This window comes from Schistocerca cancellata, chromosome 1 (assembly GCF_023864275.1).
Source record: "Schistocerca cancellata isolate TAMUIC-IGC-003103 chromosome 1, iqSchCanc2.1, whole genome shotgun sequence".
NCBI classification, from domain to species: Eukaryota; Metazoa; Arthropoda; class Insecta; order Orthoptera; family Acrididae; genus Schistocerca; species Schistocerca cancellata.
In genome coordinates, this window is record NC_064626.1 from 1,279,035,726 (window position 1) to 1,279,051,874 (window position 16,149).

Consider the following 16,149-nt stretch of genomic DNA (forward strand, 5'->3'; position numbering starts at 1 on the left):
AAGTCATTAATATATAATAAGAACAACAAAGGACCCAAGGCTGACCCTTGTGGAACCCCATTCTTGATAGTTCCCCAGTTTGAGGAATGTGCTGATCTTTGCATGTTAAGTGAACTACTTATTTCAACTTTCTGCACTCTTCCAGTTAGGTACGAATTAAACCATTTGTGCACTGTCCCACTCATGCCACAATACTTGAGCTTGTCTAGCAGAATTTCATGATTTACACAATCAAAAGCCTTTGAGAGATCACAAAAAATCCCCATGGGTGGTTTTCGGTTATTCAGATCATTCAAAATTTGACTGGTGAAAGCATATATGGCATTTTCTGTTGAAAAACCTTTCTGGAAACCAAACTGACATTTTGTTAGTACTTCATTTTTACAGATATGTGAAGCTACTCTTGAATACATTACTTTCTCAAAAATTTTGGATAAAGCTGTTAGAAGGGAGATTGGACGGTAATTGTTGACATCAGATCTATCCCCCTTTTTATGCAAAGGTATAACAATAGCATATTTCAGTCTATCAGGGAAAATGCCCTGTTCCAGAGAGCTATTACACAGGTGGCTGAGAATCTTACTTATCTGCTGAGAACAAGCTTTTAGTATTTTGCTGGAAATGCCATCAATTCCATGTGAGTTTTTGCTTTTAAGCAAGTTTATTATTTTCTTAATTTCAGAGGGAGAAGTGGGTGAGATTTCAATTGTATCAAATTCCATAGGTATGGCCTCTTCCATTAACAGCCTAGCATCTTCTAATGAACACCTGGATCCTACTATATCCACAACATTTAGAAAATGATTGTTAAAAATATTTTCAACTTCTGACTTTTTGTTCGTAAAGCTTTCATTCAATTTGATGGTAATACTGTCTTCCTCTGCTCTTGGTTGACCTGTTTCTCTTTTAATAATATTCCAAATTGTTTTAATTTTATTATCAGAGTTGCCGATTTCAGACATGATACACATACTCCTGGATTTTTTAATAACTTTTCTTAATATAACACAGTAGTTTTTATAATTTTTGATAGTTTCTGGGTCACTACTCTTTCTTGCTGTCAGATACATTTCCCTTCTCCGGTTACAAGATATTTTTATACCCTTAGTAAGCCATGGTTTGTTACAAGGTTTCTTACGAGTATATTTAACTATTTTCTTGGGGAAGCAGTTTTCAAATGCATTTACAAAAATGTTATGAAATAAATTATATTTTAAATTGGCATCAGGTTCACGGTACACCTCATCCCAGTCTAACTGCTGTAGGCTTTCCGTGAAATTTGCAGTTGTTAAATCGTTGACTGAACGTACTACTTTGGAGGACTGTTTAGTATTGCTGAATGGAGCTATGTCATATATTGTAACTAGCTGTGCACCATGATCAGAAAGACCATTCTCAACAGGCTGAGCATTTATCTGGTTAAACTTATCTTGGTCTACAAAGAAGTTATCTATCAGTGAGCTGCTATCCTTTACCACCCGAGTAGGAAAATCAATAACGGGTGTCAAATTGAAAGAACCGAGTAATACTTCAAGGTCATTTTTCCTATTACCCTCTTTCAGAGAATCTACATTGAAGTCCCCACAAATAATAATTTGCTTCCCCCTGTCTGACTGATAGCACAACAAGGAGTCCAAATTTTTCAGAAATAGATGAAAATTTCCTGATGGGGACCTATATACAGTTACAATTATAAATGTGCCTTTATTTAATTTAAGCTCACAGGCACATGCTTCTATATGTTTCTCTACACAAAACTTTTTTGTTTCTATACTTTTTGCACAATGATAACTTTTGACATATATGGCAACTCCTCCTTTCTCCATATTTTCTCTCATTACATGTGCAGAGAGCTTATAACCACTTACATTTACCTTATTCATATCAGTAACAATGTGATGCTCAGACAGGCATAGTATATCTATTTCATTCTCAGCTTCTAAATCTTCTAAACAGACCAGAAGCTCATCTACTTTATTCTTTAAACTCCCAATATTTTGATGAAATATACTTACATTATTTTTAATTATACTTTTATGAGAACCTTTCCTTATTCTAACATTTGCAGTACTCTCCTCTCTGAGTTTCTCATTGTGCTTAGGCCTAGTTCCTATACCAGTGGTCACATGGTGTTCAGAGAGGCAGATTATGTCAACTGGGTTGGGTGACTTTAATTCATCACTGCAATTACCTAGGACTGAGATACAACTTGGTGGAGATAAAATTTCTGGTGATTGGTGAAAGTTTATAATTGGTATCTGTGATTGGTGATCTAATGTGCTAGAATTGTGCTGTTTAATTTCTTTCCTAAACTGAAGATTTGTTTCAATCCTGACCTCTCGTAGAACTTGACATCTTTCTGTCTTACCTATCCTAAAAAAGGTGCTGCTCCAACACCTGTAACCACTGGTATTTTACCATTCATGGCAGTGCCTCCCCCCCTTAAATTTCCTGCTATTACCCCAGCCAGTTTCCCCTTCCCTTTCCTGTTGAGATGTAGGCCGTGCCTGGTATAGTCCCACCTACTGAGATAATCAACAGGAACCACACCAATATGAGCCCCCGCACCTGACCCAAGCAGCCGTTCCAACTCCAAATTAACTCTCCCAACAGAAGAGTTCAAATGAGGCCAGTCATGGCGTCTCAGGACAGATACAAATTCAACATTGGTGTGTCTCGATGCCGACGCAATCTTTACCAGGTCACACTCTATACTGTACCCAGGATCTCTGTTGATGCTGTTCCCTGGCCCTCCCACAATAACCACGGTGTCTTCCCTGGTAAATCCTTTACAGAGTGAACCTAAATCCTCTGTCACCTGATCCAGACTAGCACTTGGTTTGAAAAAATTTGTGACCTGGTATTCTGGTCCTAATTCCTCCTGCAGAAGTTGGCCTACACCTCTGGCATGAGAACTGCCTAACAACAAAACTTTCTTCCTTTTCGATGACTTTCCTACATTCTTTTTCATAATTTTAAATTTACTGGCAGATTTGTGTGATGTATCTTAAAGCATAACACACGCAAAATAAGATCAATATTACATATGTAAGCTTAGCTTCTGTTGTAGCGTGTTAATCTTAGAGACCGATTTTATATGTGAAAGCTTAACTTTTCTTGCAGATATACGGTACTGTGTACATTAATGTAAACTGTTAACTTTTCCTCCTGTGTGTTCACACTAGGTAACCAGTGATCTTGCTATTGGCTGACTATAACATATGTCCTATGCTCTGAATAGCTGCTGTCATCGGCTGGTGAGATCTCGTGGCTTGAGATATGACTCGCTTACAGAAGGACATCGCAACCTTGGTTTCAACGCTCTGGAAACTAACGCGCTGTGTTTGGTGCAATTCGAATTTATACTTTCGCAATACGAAAATATGCAGCGTATATGTTGCTGCAAATCAAAGGTCTTTCCAAAACTTCTCTCCTCTCTTTTTTTTTTATAAGTTTCTCCAAAACCTTCTCTGCCCCGTCTTTTCTTTTATTTCCGGGAAGTTCTACGCGATTGTATAATCCGTTAACCATTCAAAGGATTGATAAGTTTTACAGTTCCGAGAGAAAATCTACGGAAAACCTACTGTCACTTAGCACAGAAAAAGTGTATTTTCGCCCAGGAAAAAGCATATTTTTTAAACGGGATATCCGGGGGGAAATCCGGGAATTTTTTTTCCTTGTCCCCGTATACACCCTGAAAAAGAGCTATATAGACGTTCTGTTTAATATGTTCTTATTTATCAGCAGCATTATATAAGATACTTTCAAAATAAGTAATGATTCACTTGCTTATGAGGGGGAATTAGCAACATTGCTTGGATCTTGCATGTGTATTAGAATAGTCATTTTCAGTCACTGTGTCTGCCTAGGTACCTAATCTTGGACGACATTTCTATTTATTTTTAATAAACCTGTTTCCTACAACTCCATTTAGCAGGCTCAAGAAACTTCTGGTTTTGAAAGGTAACATTTAAATTAGCTTAGATTTTGCCCCTAAACCCTATAGTTACAAAATACTTGTGAATACTGAACATATCAGGGAGGGGGAGTTGAAAATACAGAATAAGTATTTTATACAAGAATGCTTATTGTTCACTTTTCAGTCAGGTTGAAGTACTAATAAAAGTGTGTGGATCAAGTAAAATAATAAGAATACATTTTTATGTAAGAAATCATAAAATAATGGCCACCTCCCACAGTGAGAGAAGAGTATTAACTTCATGTTTCCATGGTGGCTAATCAGATTTGCTTGTCGTGTGCGTGGAAAATGGCTTCCTGTAGGGCAGAGAACAGGACTTTCTGAAAAGGACTTATGTTGAAATAACAAGCACTTGAATTTATGTACAGGTTGCATATTTACTGTGAAATGGAAAGGGACAACAGGGGGCTTTCGATACCAGTGTGTAAAGTGATTGGGAGGGTGGCAGAAGCATTGAACATATCTACAGTGACAATGAAGTGAGTCAGAAATGATAAAGAGGCTGTCACTTCAGCTGGCAGCTCTGTTATTCTGATTCCTGGAAAATCAAGGGAGAGATTGTGTCATGTGACTGAAACAGACAACGTTGACGGAAGTGCTATCGGGCAACGTATGTACACATACTACAGCAGGAAGAAATACTCGACACTTAAAAAGTTGATGTCATTGCTGTAGGACGTTGGTTTGTTAACAGGCAGAATGACAAGTCCCGTCATTGATTAAAAAATAAATAAATAAATAAATTGAACTCCTTCAGAAAAAATTCTCAGGAAGAAAGTTACTAATGAAACGCAGAGACATTGTGGCATGGATATGTCGTTTACAGCGCGAGTTGCTAGCATTAGATCCTAAGAATGTAATATGGATTGACGAAACGTGGTTCAATGTGCATCATGCACAATCCATTGCAAGGGCAGAGGACACACACACAGAACTATGAGCATGCCAACTAGAAAGGGAAGGTGAGTGATTATTGTTCATGCTGGCTCTGTGAGTGCCATTGTGCCTGGTGCTATGATTTGGAGGAAGGGGGGGGGGGGGGGGGGTGTGACACCCTCACTTACCACAAGGAAATAATGCAGATACCTTTAAAGACTGATCCATTACTCGTTTGCTACCAAATCTCTGTTCTGTTAGTGTTTTTGTAATGGACAGTGTGCCATATCATTCTTTGCAATTAAATAAGGCACCAGCAGCTCCTTGGAAGAGAGAGCAAATAGTCAGCTGGTTGAAAGACAAAATATACTTTGAACAGAATATGTGAAAAGTGGAATGTCTGGAATTAGTGAAATTACAGTATTTTGTACCAATTTTTCAAACAATGGAAAATCCAAGATGGAATGTAACAATATTATGAGTAGCTAGTTTCCTTCTCATAATACTGTTATATTGATTTTTCTCTTATGCCTTCTTTTTTGTTGAAACTTGCAATCTCCTTCCACATATGGTCCACAACATTCTTCCAATTTTCTCGCATTATTTATGTGACAGTCTCATTCATCTGCCTCCTTATAATTTAGTTTTGAGATCCTCTCATTCATAAATGTTTCATAAATTGAAATTTATTGCAGACTAATTTTGATGTATTTTTCCAGTTCTCTTATGAAATACATAGGTAAGAGTCATAACCTGTGGCACAGAATATCATTGATACTTGAAAAAATGATTGCCGAAGGTAATTTGAGCCTCCTGCAGAAAAATAAGAGAGACATTGGTGACTGTTACGAATTTGAACCCAGTGCTCCTGTGCATCAGGTGAGTCACCCTTTGTGATACTAGTTTGATCTTGGGATGATGATGATGATTATTATTATTGTTATTATTATTATTATTATTGTTGTTGTTGTTGTTGTTGTTGTTGTTGTTGTTACGCATTACACAACTTTTGCATGCAATATGTGAAATACTTTTCTGTCGTGTTGTAACATCAGGACATGAGTTAAGAATAAACATCTGCACATAAATTAGGAGAGTGGAAGAATAGGCTATTGATTGAGAAAAGATGGCAGTCATTCTCAGTCATACCAGCATAAACAAGACAAGATTATTAAGAATGACTCAGTGGTGCCATGAGTCATGATAATATTCCAGTCAGACTGATGAAAACTTAATTGAAACAGTTAGTGAAAGCTGCTTTTATTTGTTGCAGGATTCAGTAGTCAAAAGGAAACTGGCAGTTACAACAAATCTTTTTGTTAATGAAGATGAATTTTTTGTGTGTCTGCTGAACACTCACTCTGGTTAATTACATATGTAACATACAAGAATTCATGTTCGTATCCTTTTGCTCAGGTTCATTGCCAGACATAGTTCTGAAGAAACTCTGGTTCTGCTGAGGCTGACTGATTTTATATTCTCGTAACTTTGAAAGCCACCTGTTAATGGATGCGTGAATTAACCAGCAAGGTATTTCAGCTGTGTTTCATTTTAAATTTAACAACGCTGGCATCACAGACTGCTCGCAATAACCGAAATTTTAGCAGTATGTTTTGGACTTTAGTAAGAAACAATGTTGCAACATGCGAACATTAAGTATTGATTTAAATTTGATGAAAGTGCCACAGACAGTTTTGAAAGGAGTCAAATTGTTTATGGGAGTGAAGCAAGAGTCATAAAAACATTTTTAAGTGGTATGCAAGGTTTTGTGATAGAGAGATGATGATCCACATCCAGGAGCATCACTGACGATAAGAGTTGAAGAATATGTTCAGAAAGTGGATGAAATTCTTCAAAATTATCGGTGTACATCTATTAGGTTGATTGAGGAGCTCAAAGGTACTGCTAAAACAACTGTGCATCACATTCCAACTGAGAGTTTAGGCAAAAAATTAATCTGTTGTCACTTTGTGCCCCACTCAGTCACTAACTATCAAAGAGATTACTGAGCAAAACACTTCAGAGATGTGAAAACACTGGCTGCTAGGGACCCAGATTTAATGTCTTGCATCATAACAGCTGATGATGGAACTTGGTGTTGTCAATATCACCTACTTATAAAGTGCCAAAGTTTGGATGAAAAGGTCCAGAATGTCAGGGACAGAAAAAAGTGTGCACTCGGAAAAGCCATGTCAAGGCACTGCTCACTGTTTTGTTTGATTCAAAAGGACTTGTCCATAAAGAATTTGCTTCAGAAGGTCAAATGATGAGTGAAGATTACTGCCTGGACATTTTAAACTGTTTATGGGTGAGGATTGTTCAGGTTTGACCTGAATACCAGCATCAAGGAATATGGTACAGGGTGAGGCATAATGAAGAGCGATTTTTAAAAGGCTGCTAAGTAAAAACACTTCACTAAATTTTTAAAATTTCATTATCTTAAAATACATGAAGAAGCATTTTCTTCTATAGTAAAACTTCGGTTATTTTTTGAAGCTAACTCTGGTAAGATGGTGTCCGTTTTGACACGCACACTTTCATCCAGTCGAACCTTAAAGTGACTCATCACATTGTGCAGCATTGCCAGTGAGATTTAACAACTTCCTGATGGATCCGCTCTTTCAGGGCTTCAATTGTTTGAAGATGATTATCTTGATAGACTTTACTTTTCAGATAACCCCACAAGTAAAATGTCATGTTGTGAGGTCTGGTGAATAAGATTGTCATGCAATATCCCCATTTTGGGAGATCACATGATTTGAAAACAAATGATTGACAATATTCATGCTTACTCGAATAGTGTGGGAAGTTGCTCCATCCTACTGGAAAAACATCTCATCATTCACTTTGTAGTGTGCAAGTTATGGTGTAAAAAATTTTTCCCACATGTCTGTGTATCTTTGCAAAGTCACTGTTACAGCATTGCCAAGGCCATCATAAAAAAGTGCAGTCCTATGGTCCCTAACGAAGACATGGCACACCACACAGAAATTTTACAGAGTGCAATGGTTGCTGATGCCGTTATCGAGAATTAACGTCACTCCAAAATCGATAGTTATGCTTGTTTACATAACTGGAGAGATGGAAAGGAGCTTCATTATTGATCCACAAACAGTTTAGTGTCCTCATCTTGATTAATCATGCCCAAAAATTCTAAGCAGAACTGACTTTGGCTCACATAATCTGTTTATTTAAGGGCTTCAACCATTTGGATTTTGTAGGGGTGAAAGTGCAAATCTCGGTGTAAAAGTCTTCATAACGTTACGTTTTAAATGCCAAGTATTGTGTTGTGACAGCGAGCTGGGCAACAAGAGGTTCTCCCAGTGGCAACGCTTACACGTTCGATGTTCTCAGGTGTGTACACAGTTTTTAGTCTCCCAGTTTTCTTCTTTGTCATTGACGCTGTCTCCTCAAAGTTCTCAACCCACGTTTTAATTGTACTGACAGATGGCACGGGCCTATTCCAATGAATGTTGAAGTGCTTGCGGAATGCACAACGTTCTAGCTGGTATGAACTACCATTACGATAAAATGCTTTGACAGCGTACACATGATGCTGTGGGATCCAGCGCTCCATTACGACTAAATGCTATTTCATGCCAAACGTATCTGACACTATCCCCTCCACCTTTCTCCGATGCAGCTTGTTTCACAAGTTTTTTAAAGTCACTCGATATTACACCTCACCTTGTATTTGTTGCACAATTATGCACTGGTGCACAAAAACAAGATCATATATGATTTCTTGGTTCTAAAATGTATCGTGGCGCTTGAACGCCCTCCTTATTTGCCTGATTTGTTTCCATGTGATGTCTGGTTATTTCCAAAACTGAAAATAGTAATGAAAGGAAAGTATTTTGACATGATTTCATGTATCTAGAAGGCTACTACCATGGCACTGTAACAATTTCAAATTTTGAGTATCACAATTGTTTTGAAAAATTTTACAGTGCTTTGAGATGTGTTTTGACTCACAAGAAGTCTAGTTTGAATAAAAAGTTGTGTAAACTAAAAATAAGGAGCACCTTTTTATTTTATTTTACGTAAGTCACCTTTCCTGTGGAATGGACTGTTTATATTTTGACTTTGATGTATTATTCAGCCCCATTGGACAGTTTGAGTCTTAATTGTTATTTTAAGAAAAATTACTGTCTTGAAATATGTATTACAACTTTGGTTCAGGGGAAAGAACAGAAGGAGATTTAAAGACTGATGGCTGTAATGTGACAATACCATCTTCTGGCAACGTGGAAATTAATGCCAAAAATTTGTTTTATCCTATCTTTCCTTCCTTATCGACATTTACAAGCAATTGCACAACTCCCACTTATTGTGTGAGTGTAGCTGTTCAAGTGTTTTTCCAACACATTCAGATCTCAATTGAATGGGCCAACTGAACGTGTTTGATTGTGGTGACTTTTGCCAGCTACAGTCTTTCCCTGCACTGCAACTGCTTTTTGTGTGTGACAGTTGGTGGTTGTCCTGCACATTGCAATAATCCGTATGCCTGACTCCTTTCATACAATACTGCAGAGCTCTGTGGAGCATCAGAGTATTTTTACAACTCTGCTCTTAGTTATTAATATGTACATATGCCTCTTATTATTTTTACAATTACAATTGGAACTCAAAGTCACTACACTCATCAGTGTTAGCAAATTATCAAGTTTGTTTCTCTGCAGTACAGGTTTGTCATATAGTGACAAAGATATGAATGAGATCACTTAGGCTACCCCACAGAATTTTTATAAATCCGAGCAATGAAAGAAAGACAGATTTTATTCATTATCATTTCATATTATTTTGCTAAATGCTGCAAAAATTGTTTTGTGTGGAAACATTTTCCAGCAATATTCAGCATATTTATTAACGTTGCAAGAAGTTTATTTCAACAAGTCTTCTTCTTCTTCTTCTTCTTCTTCTTCTTCTTCAACTTGAACTTGTGATACTAAGCATGAACCTTGCATGGCATGTTGTATATTTGTATCTTCAATCTTGAAAATTGTCATTGAGAATGAGCTGTAGACAGCACAGACACGTGACAGTTGAACTTTTGGGAAGTGTCCTTTCTCAGAGCTAACAGAGAAATGAGACAAGCATTTCCACATACACACACATAGGTGAACTCTTAGGCACAACAACCCAGTTGCCTTTACATTTTCCATTGTTTGTATTCTACCCCAGTCTTCTGATTATCCTGTGCTAAACTGCCTTGTTCCATTCTGGTTTGTTAGTATGTGAAACTCTCCTGGAAAGTGATATTCAAATTTTAATGTTACTGAGAGTAGAAATTTTATTTTTGAATATTTTCCTTACAGTGGCAAGAAGTTCTCGATGCTCTTTCTGACATGTACTCAATGTTGAGTGAGGAGGACATGTGGGCTGGCCTGTGGCAGAAACATGCTCGCTACCGCGAGACGAATATTGCCATCATGTATGAGCAGCAAGGCTTCTTCGAACACGCTCAGGGAGCTTACGAAGTCGCAATGAGTAAAGTTCGTAGTGACTTTTCTGGTGCAACTACACCAGGTGTTGTGCAGACGGAGATGAAGCTGTGGGAGGACCATTGGATTCGGTATGTATAAGTCGTGTGTTGAAGAGTCAATCATTTTGTTAGTGGACTAGAAAGGATTACTAGAAACTCCAAAAGTGTAATAAAATAAAGAGGATTTTTTTAAATAGCAGGTCCATATGCTTAAAAATACATTTATTTTCATGACCAGCTGTGGCCACCAGATCATTATAAAGGAGTCCTTTACTTTCCTCAACATGACTCCTGCAAGGACTTATTTGTAGGAGTGATGTCTGTCTGTCTCTAGGCATTCAAAAGAATGAAAAAAATATCCTTATTGTAGTCCATATGTGTCGTAAGGATAATAGTGTTGCCCCTTATCATTTAGCAGAACTAGTTTCTTTTTCATACCACAGATTTCTGATTGCTGCTTATTCTTTTTTGGAGAGGTTGAATTTAAACATAAATGCCTTGCAGGTTTCACAACAATCCTTTTCTGGTGCTTCTGTTGGGAACAAAGGGGCAGCATGCTCTATACGACACAATCTACTGTTGGTTGCATTCTTAGAGTAGGTGTACGATTTACCACTTCAGTGTATCTTCATTCCAGATTTGGTCAGTGACGTTAATTACAGTGTGGCTCCCTACAACGTGCCTAGGCTTTTTGTGCCAGAAATCAAATTTTGCTTTACGATGTGTAGAAGTTTCCAACTGCAAGGAATTTCAATCTGTATTCACTGACTACGAATTCCTTGGCACCAGCTCTATTTGGTATAGATATTCAACCCATTAATGACATGAAAATTTGTACCAGACCAGGACTGAAACCCGGATTTTCTGGTTATCACGAGCGGTCGCCTTAACCACTTCAGGTATCTGTGCATGCTCCCTGAATCACCCCAAACCTGTACATGTTACACTTCCTTGTGTCATAGTCTACTGGAGTCACACATCTGTAGTCATTGTGCCTTCAGCTTAGTCTGAAATACAACGATAACAGCACCAGTCTCGATACCTTGTGATGTCTTTCTCCCTGTTGTAACAATACAAGTAATGTTGCGGCATGAGGTGGTGGTTATAACGGACCATGACATAAGGACGTAGACAGTGTGACGTGGAGGTTTGGATCATTCTGGGGAGTATGCACGGATAGCCGAAGTGGTTTAGGTAATAAGCAAGAAATCTTGGTCCAAGTCTCTGTCCTGCACAAATGTTCATATGTCACTAATGGATAGTATATTTATACCCTTTACAGTTGCCCCCAAGGGGGAAGGGGGGTTGAAAGTGGTGGGAGAAGAAAGTGCATGCTCCGAATGGGGAGGGAGCGGTATGGATAGAACGGAGTAGCAAAAAGGCAAGGAAAGGTGAGTTAGTATGAACAGGCTAGTTTAGGTTTAGGCCAGGTAGACTGCAAGAGCACAGTATGTGCTGTAGAGAGACTTCTTATCTGCATAGTTCAGAGAAACTTATGCTGGAAGACGTACCCAAATGGCCCGTGTAGTTAAACAGCTGTTGAAGTAATTTGTGTTGTGATACGCAGCATGTTCGGCAACTTTATGGTCAAGTTTGTGGTTTGCCACAGTTTGGCAGTGGCCATTCATGTAAGTTGACAGCTGGTTTCTTGTTATGGCCATACAGAATGCTGTACTGGAAATGCAGTGTAGTTTATTGGCTGTTTTCACGTGTGGCCCTGACTTGTTTTGGGAAGGAAATGCCTGTGACTGGACTGTACTAGAATTGATGGGAGGGTATATGGAATAGGTCTCCTGGGCCCACCACAAGAGAACATTCCATGGGGTGCAGTATTAGAATAGGATTGGAATAGGGATGAACAAGGATATCTGTAGGTTGGGTGGGTGACAGAACACTACTTTCAGGAATGTGGGTAGGATATCCTTCATCTCAGAGTATGACGAGGAGAAGTTGAAACTCTGGGCAAGGATGTGGTTGAGCTTTTCAAAGGCTGGAGTGATACTGGATGATCAGAGGAGCTGATGACACAGGAGACTTGTTTATGGATGAGCTATTTAGGTTATAGTCTGTTAGTAAAGGCTCTGGTTAGGTTATTGGTATATTTCACTTTCCACTGCACCTGCGGCATTCACAGGCTGCGAGGCTGTAAGGAAAAGACTTTTTGACATCGAATGGGTGACATTTGCCAAAGTGGAAGTACTGTTGGTGGTTGGTGAGCCAACCAACAAACTTATGGAGCTAAGTGAGAGGTGGAGATCAGCATCTAGGACAGCAGCTAGGAAAGTAGCTTGATGAGTTTAGGAGGACCACATAAAACAGATTTGGGAATAGGTGTTGACATTGTAGAGGAAAGAACAAAAGTTGTCTTGCTGTAAGTCCAGATCATGAAAATGACAGCTGCGAATCAGAATGAAACAAGGAGTTGTAGGTGTTGACCGGATTTTAAGGATTCATCCAAGTGATCCATAAATAAGTTCGCAAAGAATGGTGCCATGCAAGTACCCAAGGCTGTACATGTATTTGTTCATAGATTTGACCTTTGAAAGTGAAATAATTGTAGGTCAGGATGTGGTTGGCTCGTAGCCAAGAGGATAAGAGGTGGTGGTTTGATAACAGGAGGATGTTGAGAAAGATAGTGTTCCATGGCTGCAAAGCCATTGGCCTGCAGGATGTTGGTGTACAGGGATATGGCATCCACAAGGACCAACAAGGAGCCTGTTGGTAACAGGACATGAACTGTTGAGAGGTGGTGAAGGAAGTTAGCAGTGTCTCGAATCTAGGATGGGAGGCTATGGACTGTAGTTTGGAGGTGTTGATCAACAAAGACAGAGGTTCATTCTGTGAAAGTATTGTACCTAGTCATAATGTGAAGCCCAATAGGGAGACCTGTGGGATTGGGATTATGGAGTAAATAAGAGGTAGGAGAGCTTGGGATTGCTGGTGCCAGGAGGAAGATATTCAGGTGTCAAGTTTTGGGATGGACCTACGGTCTTGAGAAGCTGCTTGAGGTCATGTTGGATTTCTGGGATGGGATCAAGGTTGTAAGGTTAGTAGGCAGAGGTGTCGAAAAATTGGACACCCTCAGCCACCTAGTCAGTATGATTCATGACCACTGTGGTGTAGACTTTGTAGGTGGGGAGAATGAGAAGGTGTGGATTGTTTTCCAGGTTATGGATAGCAGTGTGTTCCACAGGAGTAATGTAATACTCACTAAGAAGCATTTAGGAAAGGAAGGCAAGGCCAAGTTCGAAGTGAGGAATTCCTGGAAAATTACTGGAGGATGACTGGGTGGAAGTGGATGAGGATAACAGTTGGTGGGAGGTTGGAACTACTGTAAACAAGGTTCTATTTGGGCTTCAGTGTGGCTGTTGTCTGTGCGGTGTTTTATGAAGAAATGTTTCCACTGCAAAGAATGAGTAAAGGAAAAAAGGTCATCTACAAATCCAGCATGGTTGAAATTAGGTGTAGGGCTGAAGGTGAGACTTTTAGAAAGTACTGAGCTGCTGCAGGGGTCAGATTTTTGGCAGAATAATTGACGGTAGTGTTAAAATTGACAGTAGTGTTATGGGATGGGTGTTCTTGGAGGCTGGAGAAAGTTCTTGGAGATGTGGAAGACTGATGTCAAAACTCCTTTTCTAAAATGCTTGGACATATATTCTACTTTCTACAGTCGTAGATGAACGCAGTTAAAAAAATTGTCTTAAAGTATATTCCTGTTTTTAAGTTTGAAATTTTATAGACTTCTCAGAAAAATCTTCTCTTCTTCTGGGTCTCGGTTTCACAGGTATTGTTTACTAGTTCACTAAAAGTACCATCACATTTACTTCAGCACATTTTTCACAGCTTGAACAAAGTGGCATGAAAGTAACTGTACAACTATCCTCAAACTTGTGTCTTGCAGACCCAGTAATATTCAAGATTTGCCTCTGTATAAGAAATGCAATTGAAAGATCTCTCTTCTGAGACTCTTAACAGATCCTTTACCAAGCTCCTGGTCATGGTCATTACACCTGGCAAAACGAGTTCTTTATCTAGTAAGTGGTTTCTTAGCAGTGTCAAGAATGTGAACATTATGGAATGCCCATACTATCCTATTAGGATCTGCTTGGTTTGAGAAATAAGTTTTATATGTCGATAGTCCCAGCTGCTTCCATACTTCTAAATTTTTGGCTCCTGTGTCACAAGCAACATTTCTGATCCTTCTTGTTCTATTAGTATTGTATGTAATAGCTCACTGGTAATTGTGATGAAAAAGTCATGATGTACTAGCTGCTTCCTTGCTGAAAGTAAGCTGCAGGATGTGTTCTGAAGTATCGCATCAGATGACGTTACTTATTAGATTAACCATGCTTGTTTTATTGAAGGCTAGAATACGTAACTCTTTGAAGGTTTCAAACATTTATCCTGCAGCTGTAAGTAAGTTTGTTACCTCTTTTAAAACTCCCAGACTACACTCAAGCTGCTTTGCGCATATTTGTAGTGTTTAACAGAAGGGCAAAGAATACTTCTCTCTCCTCAAATAATTGTATGCTGTGGGAGAAGTCGGTGCAGATTACAAAAACTGCCGTTCCAGTCACTTGTGTGTCAAACTAGGTGCCAATTTAAACAGTGACCATTGTTACAATAACATCTGAGTTCTAAGTGAAGACAACTTGCTTTAAAATGTTGAGTCCAATTGTTCAGAATGTTCCAATGAATATGAGGCACTTAGTGTATTGAAGTACCTGCCAGGACACAGTCTTCAAATGCAATAACTTTGAAAGTCCACTGGGAGGTCAAACAAGAAATTATCAGCCTGGTGCAAAAGAAATTGCAGATCATGACAGGATTACTGTGATTTCCAAAGGAGAGCTCGTGTCTGTATCACCTGAATGGCTGAGTACATTTTCACAAATACCTTCTGTCACTATGTAAGACTTTTAGCTTGGCTAATTAAAACAGTAGTAGTTTTAAAATTTATCAGAGCTAAAACATGTAATTGTTTGTGATCAGCATGGGAAATGTACTGAGGAACAATATTGCATTCACAGCTTAGTGCAACTGAATTCGGTGGCACCACTGTGGGCCTGATGAGATAAGATGACACTGTTGAATGGCAGTGTACTCTTGAGTGACATACCTTCTAAATTTCTCCCTACATGGGTCCTATTCTACCTGTGCATACCAGTGCATAAGTTTAAGGCACTCTTGGATGCCTGTGCCTGGTGGGCAGCATTGTAATAGCGTGCTCTATCCATTTCTTTGTTCTCTTTGACAAGACCATTGGTAGAATGGGGGATGGCTCTCTATACTGGAATTATCGGGCAGCAGTTGCTGATGATTTCTGTTCAAAATCGAAGCAGTGGCTAGTAGCGAACTCGGGACGCAAGACATTATAATTAGAAATCAAAGACACTACTCCAAGATGAGACAGTACAAGGCAGATTAAAGGCTTTTGCTGGAAGAGATGTTGATGTGAGATGGGTAAGTAATGTGGAATTTAAAGAGGACACCATCCTCTATTGTTTGGAGGAACTAGTGGTGTCTGTAGAAATCATTTAACAGCTGATACAGTGTGCTGCAATTTTCAGTGTTAATTTTTAAGTAGTACAACTCCTTGACTGTTGACCATGTCAGGGTGTATATGACCCAGGACAACCGGGAAAAGCCTGGGATAAAATCGGGAAAAATCTTGGAATTTTTCGTTGTTTTCGTTTTCAGTTGAATTTTTGTAATTTTGGCTTATAAGAACTGATACTCTAAAAAAGAGTGTTACTGTATCCCGCTGTTGCAGAGTAATACTGCAGCAATAAAACATAAACGAGAGGAA

The 16,149-nt window shown here is 38.9% G+C and overlaps 1 protein-coding gene across 1 annotated transcript in view; it reads left to right on the forward strand.

Moving 5' to 3' along the window:
• LOC126146787 (transformation/transcription domain-associated protein) overlaps window positions 1-16,149 on the forward strand; it is a 508,296-nt gene that overhangs the window by 329,037 nt on the left and 163,110 nt on the right. Inside the window, exons 47-48 of the mRNA XM_049915647.1 lie at window positions 5,575-5,734; window positions 10,174-10,430. Of these exons, the coding sequence (XP_049771604.1) occupies window positions 5,575-5,734; window positions 10,174-10,430 (417 nt within the window). The remainder of the gene's footprint in view (window positions 1-5,574; window positions 5,735-10,173; window positions 10,431-16,149) is intronic.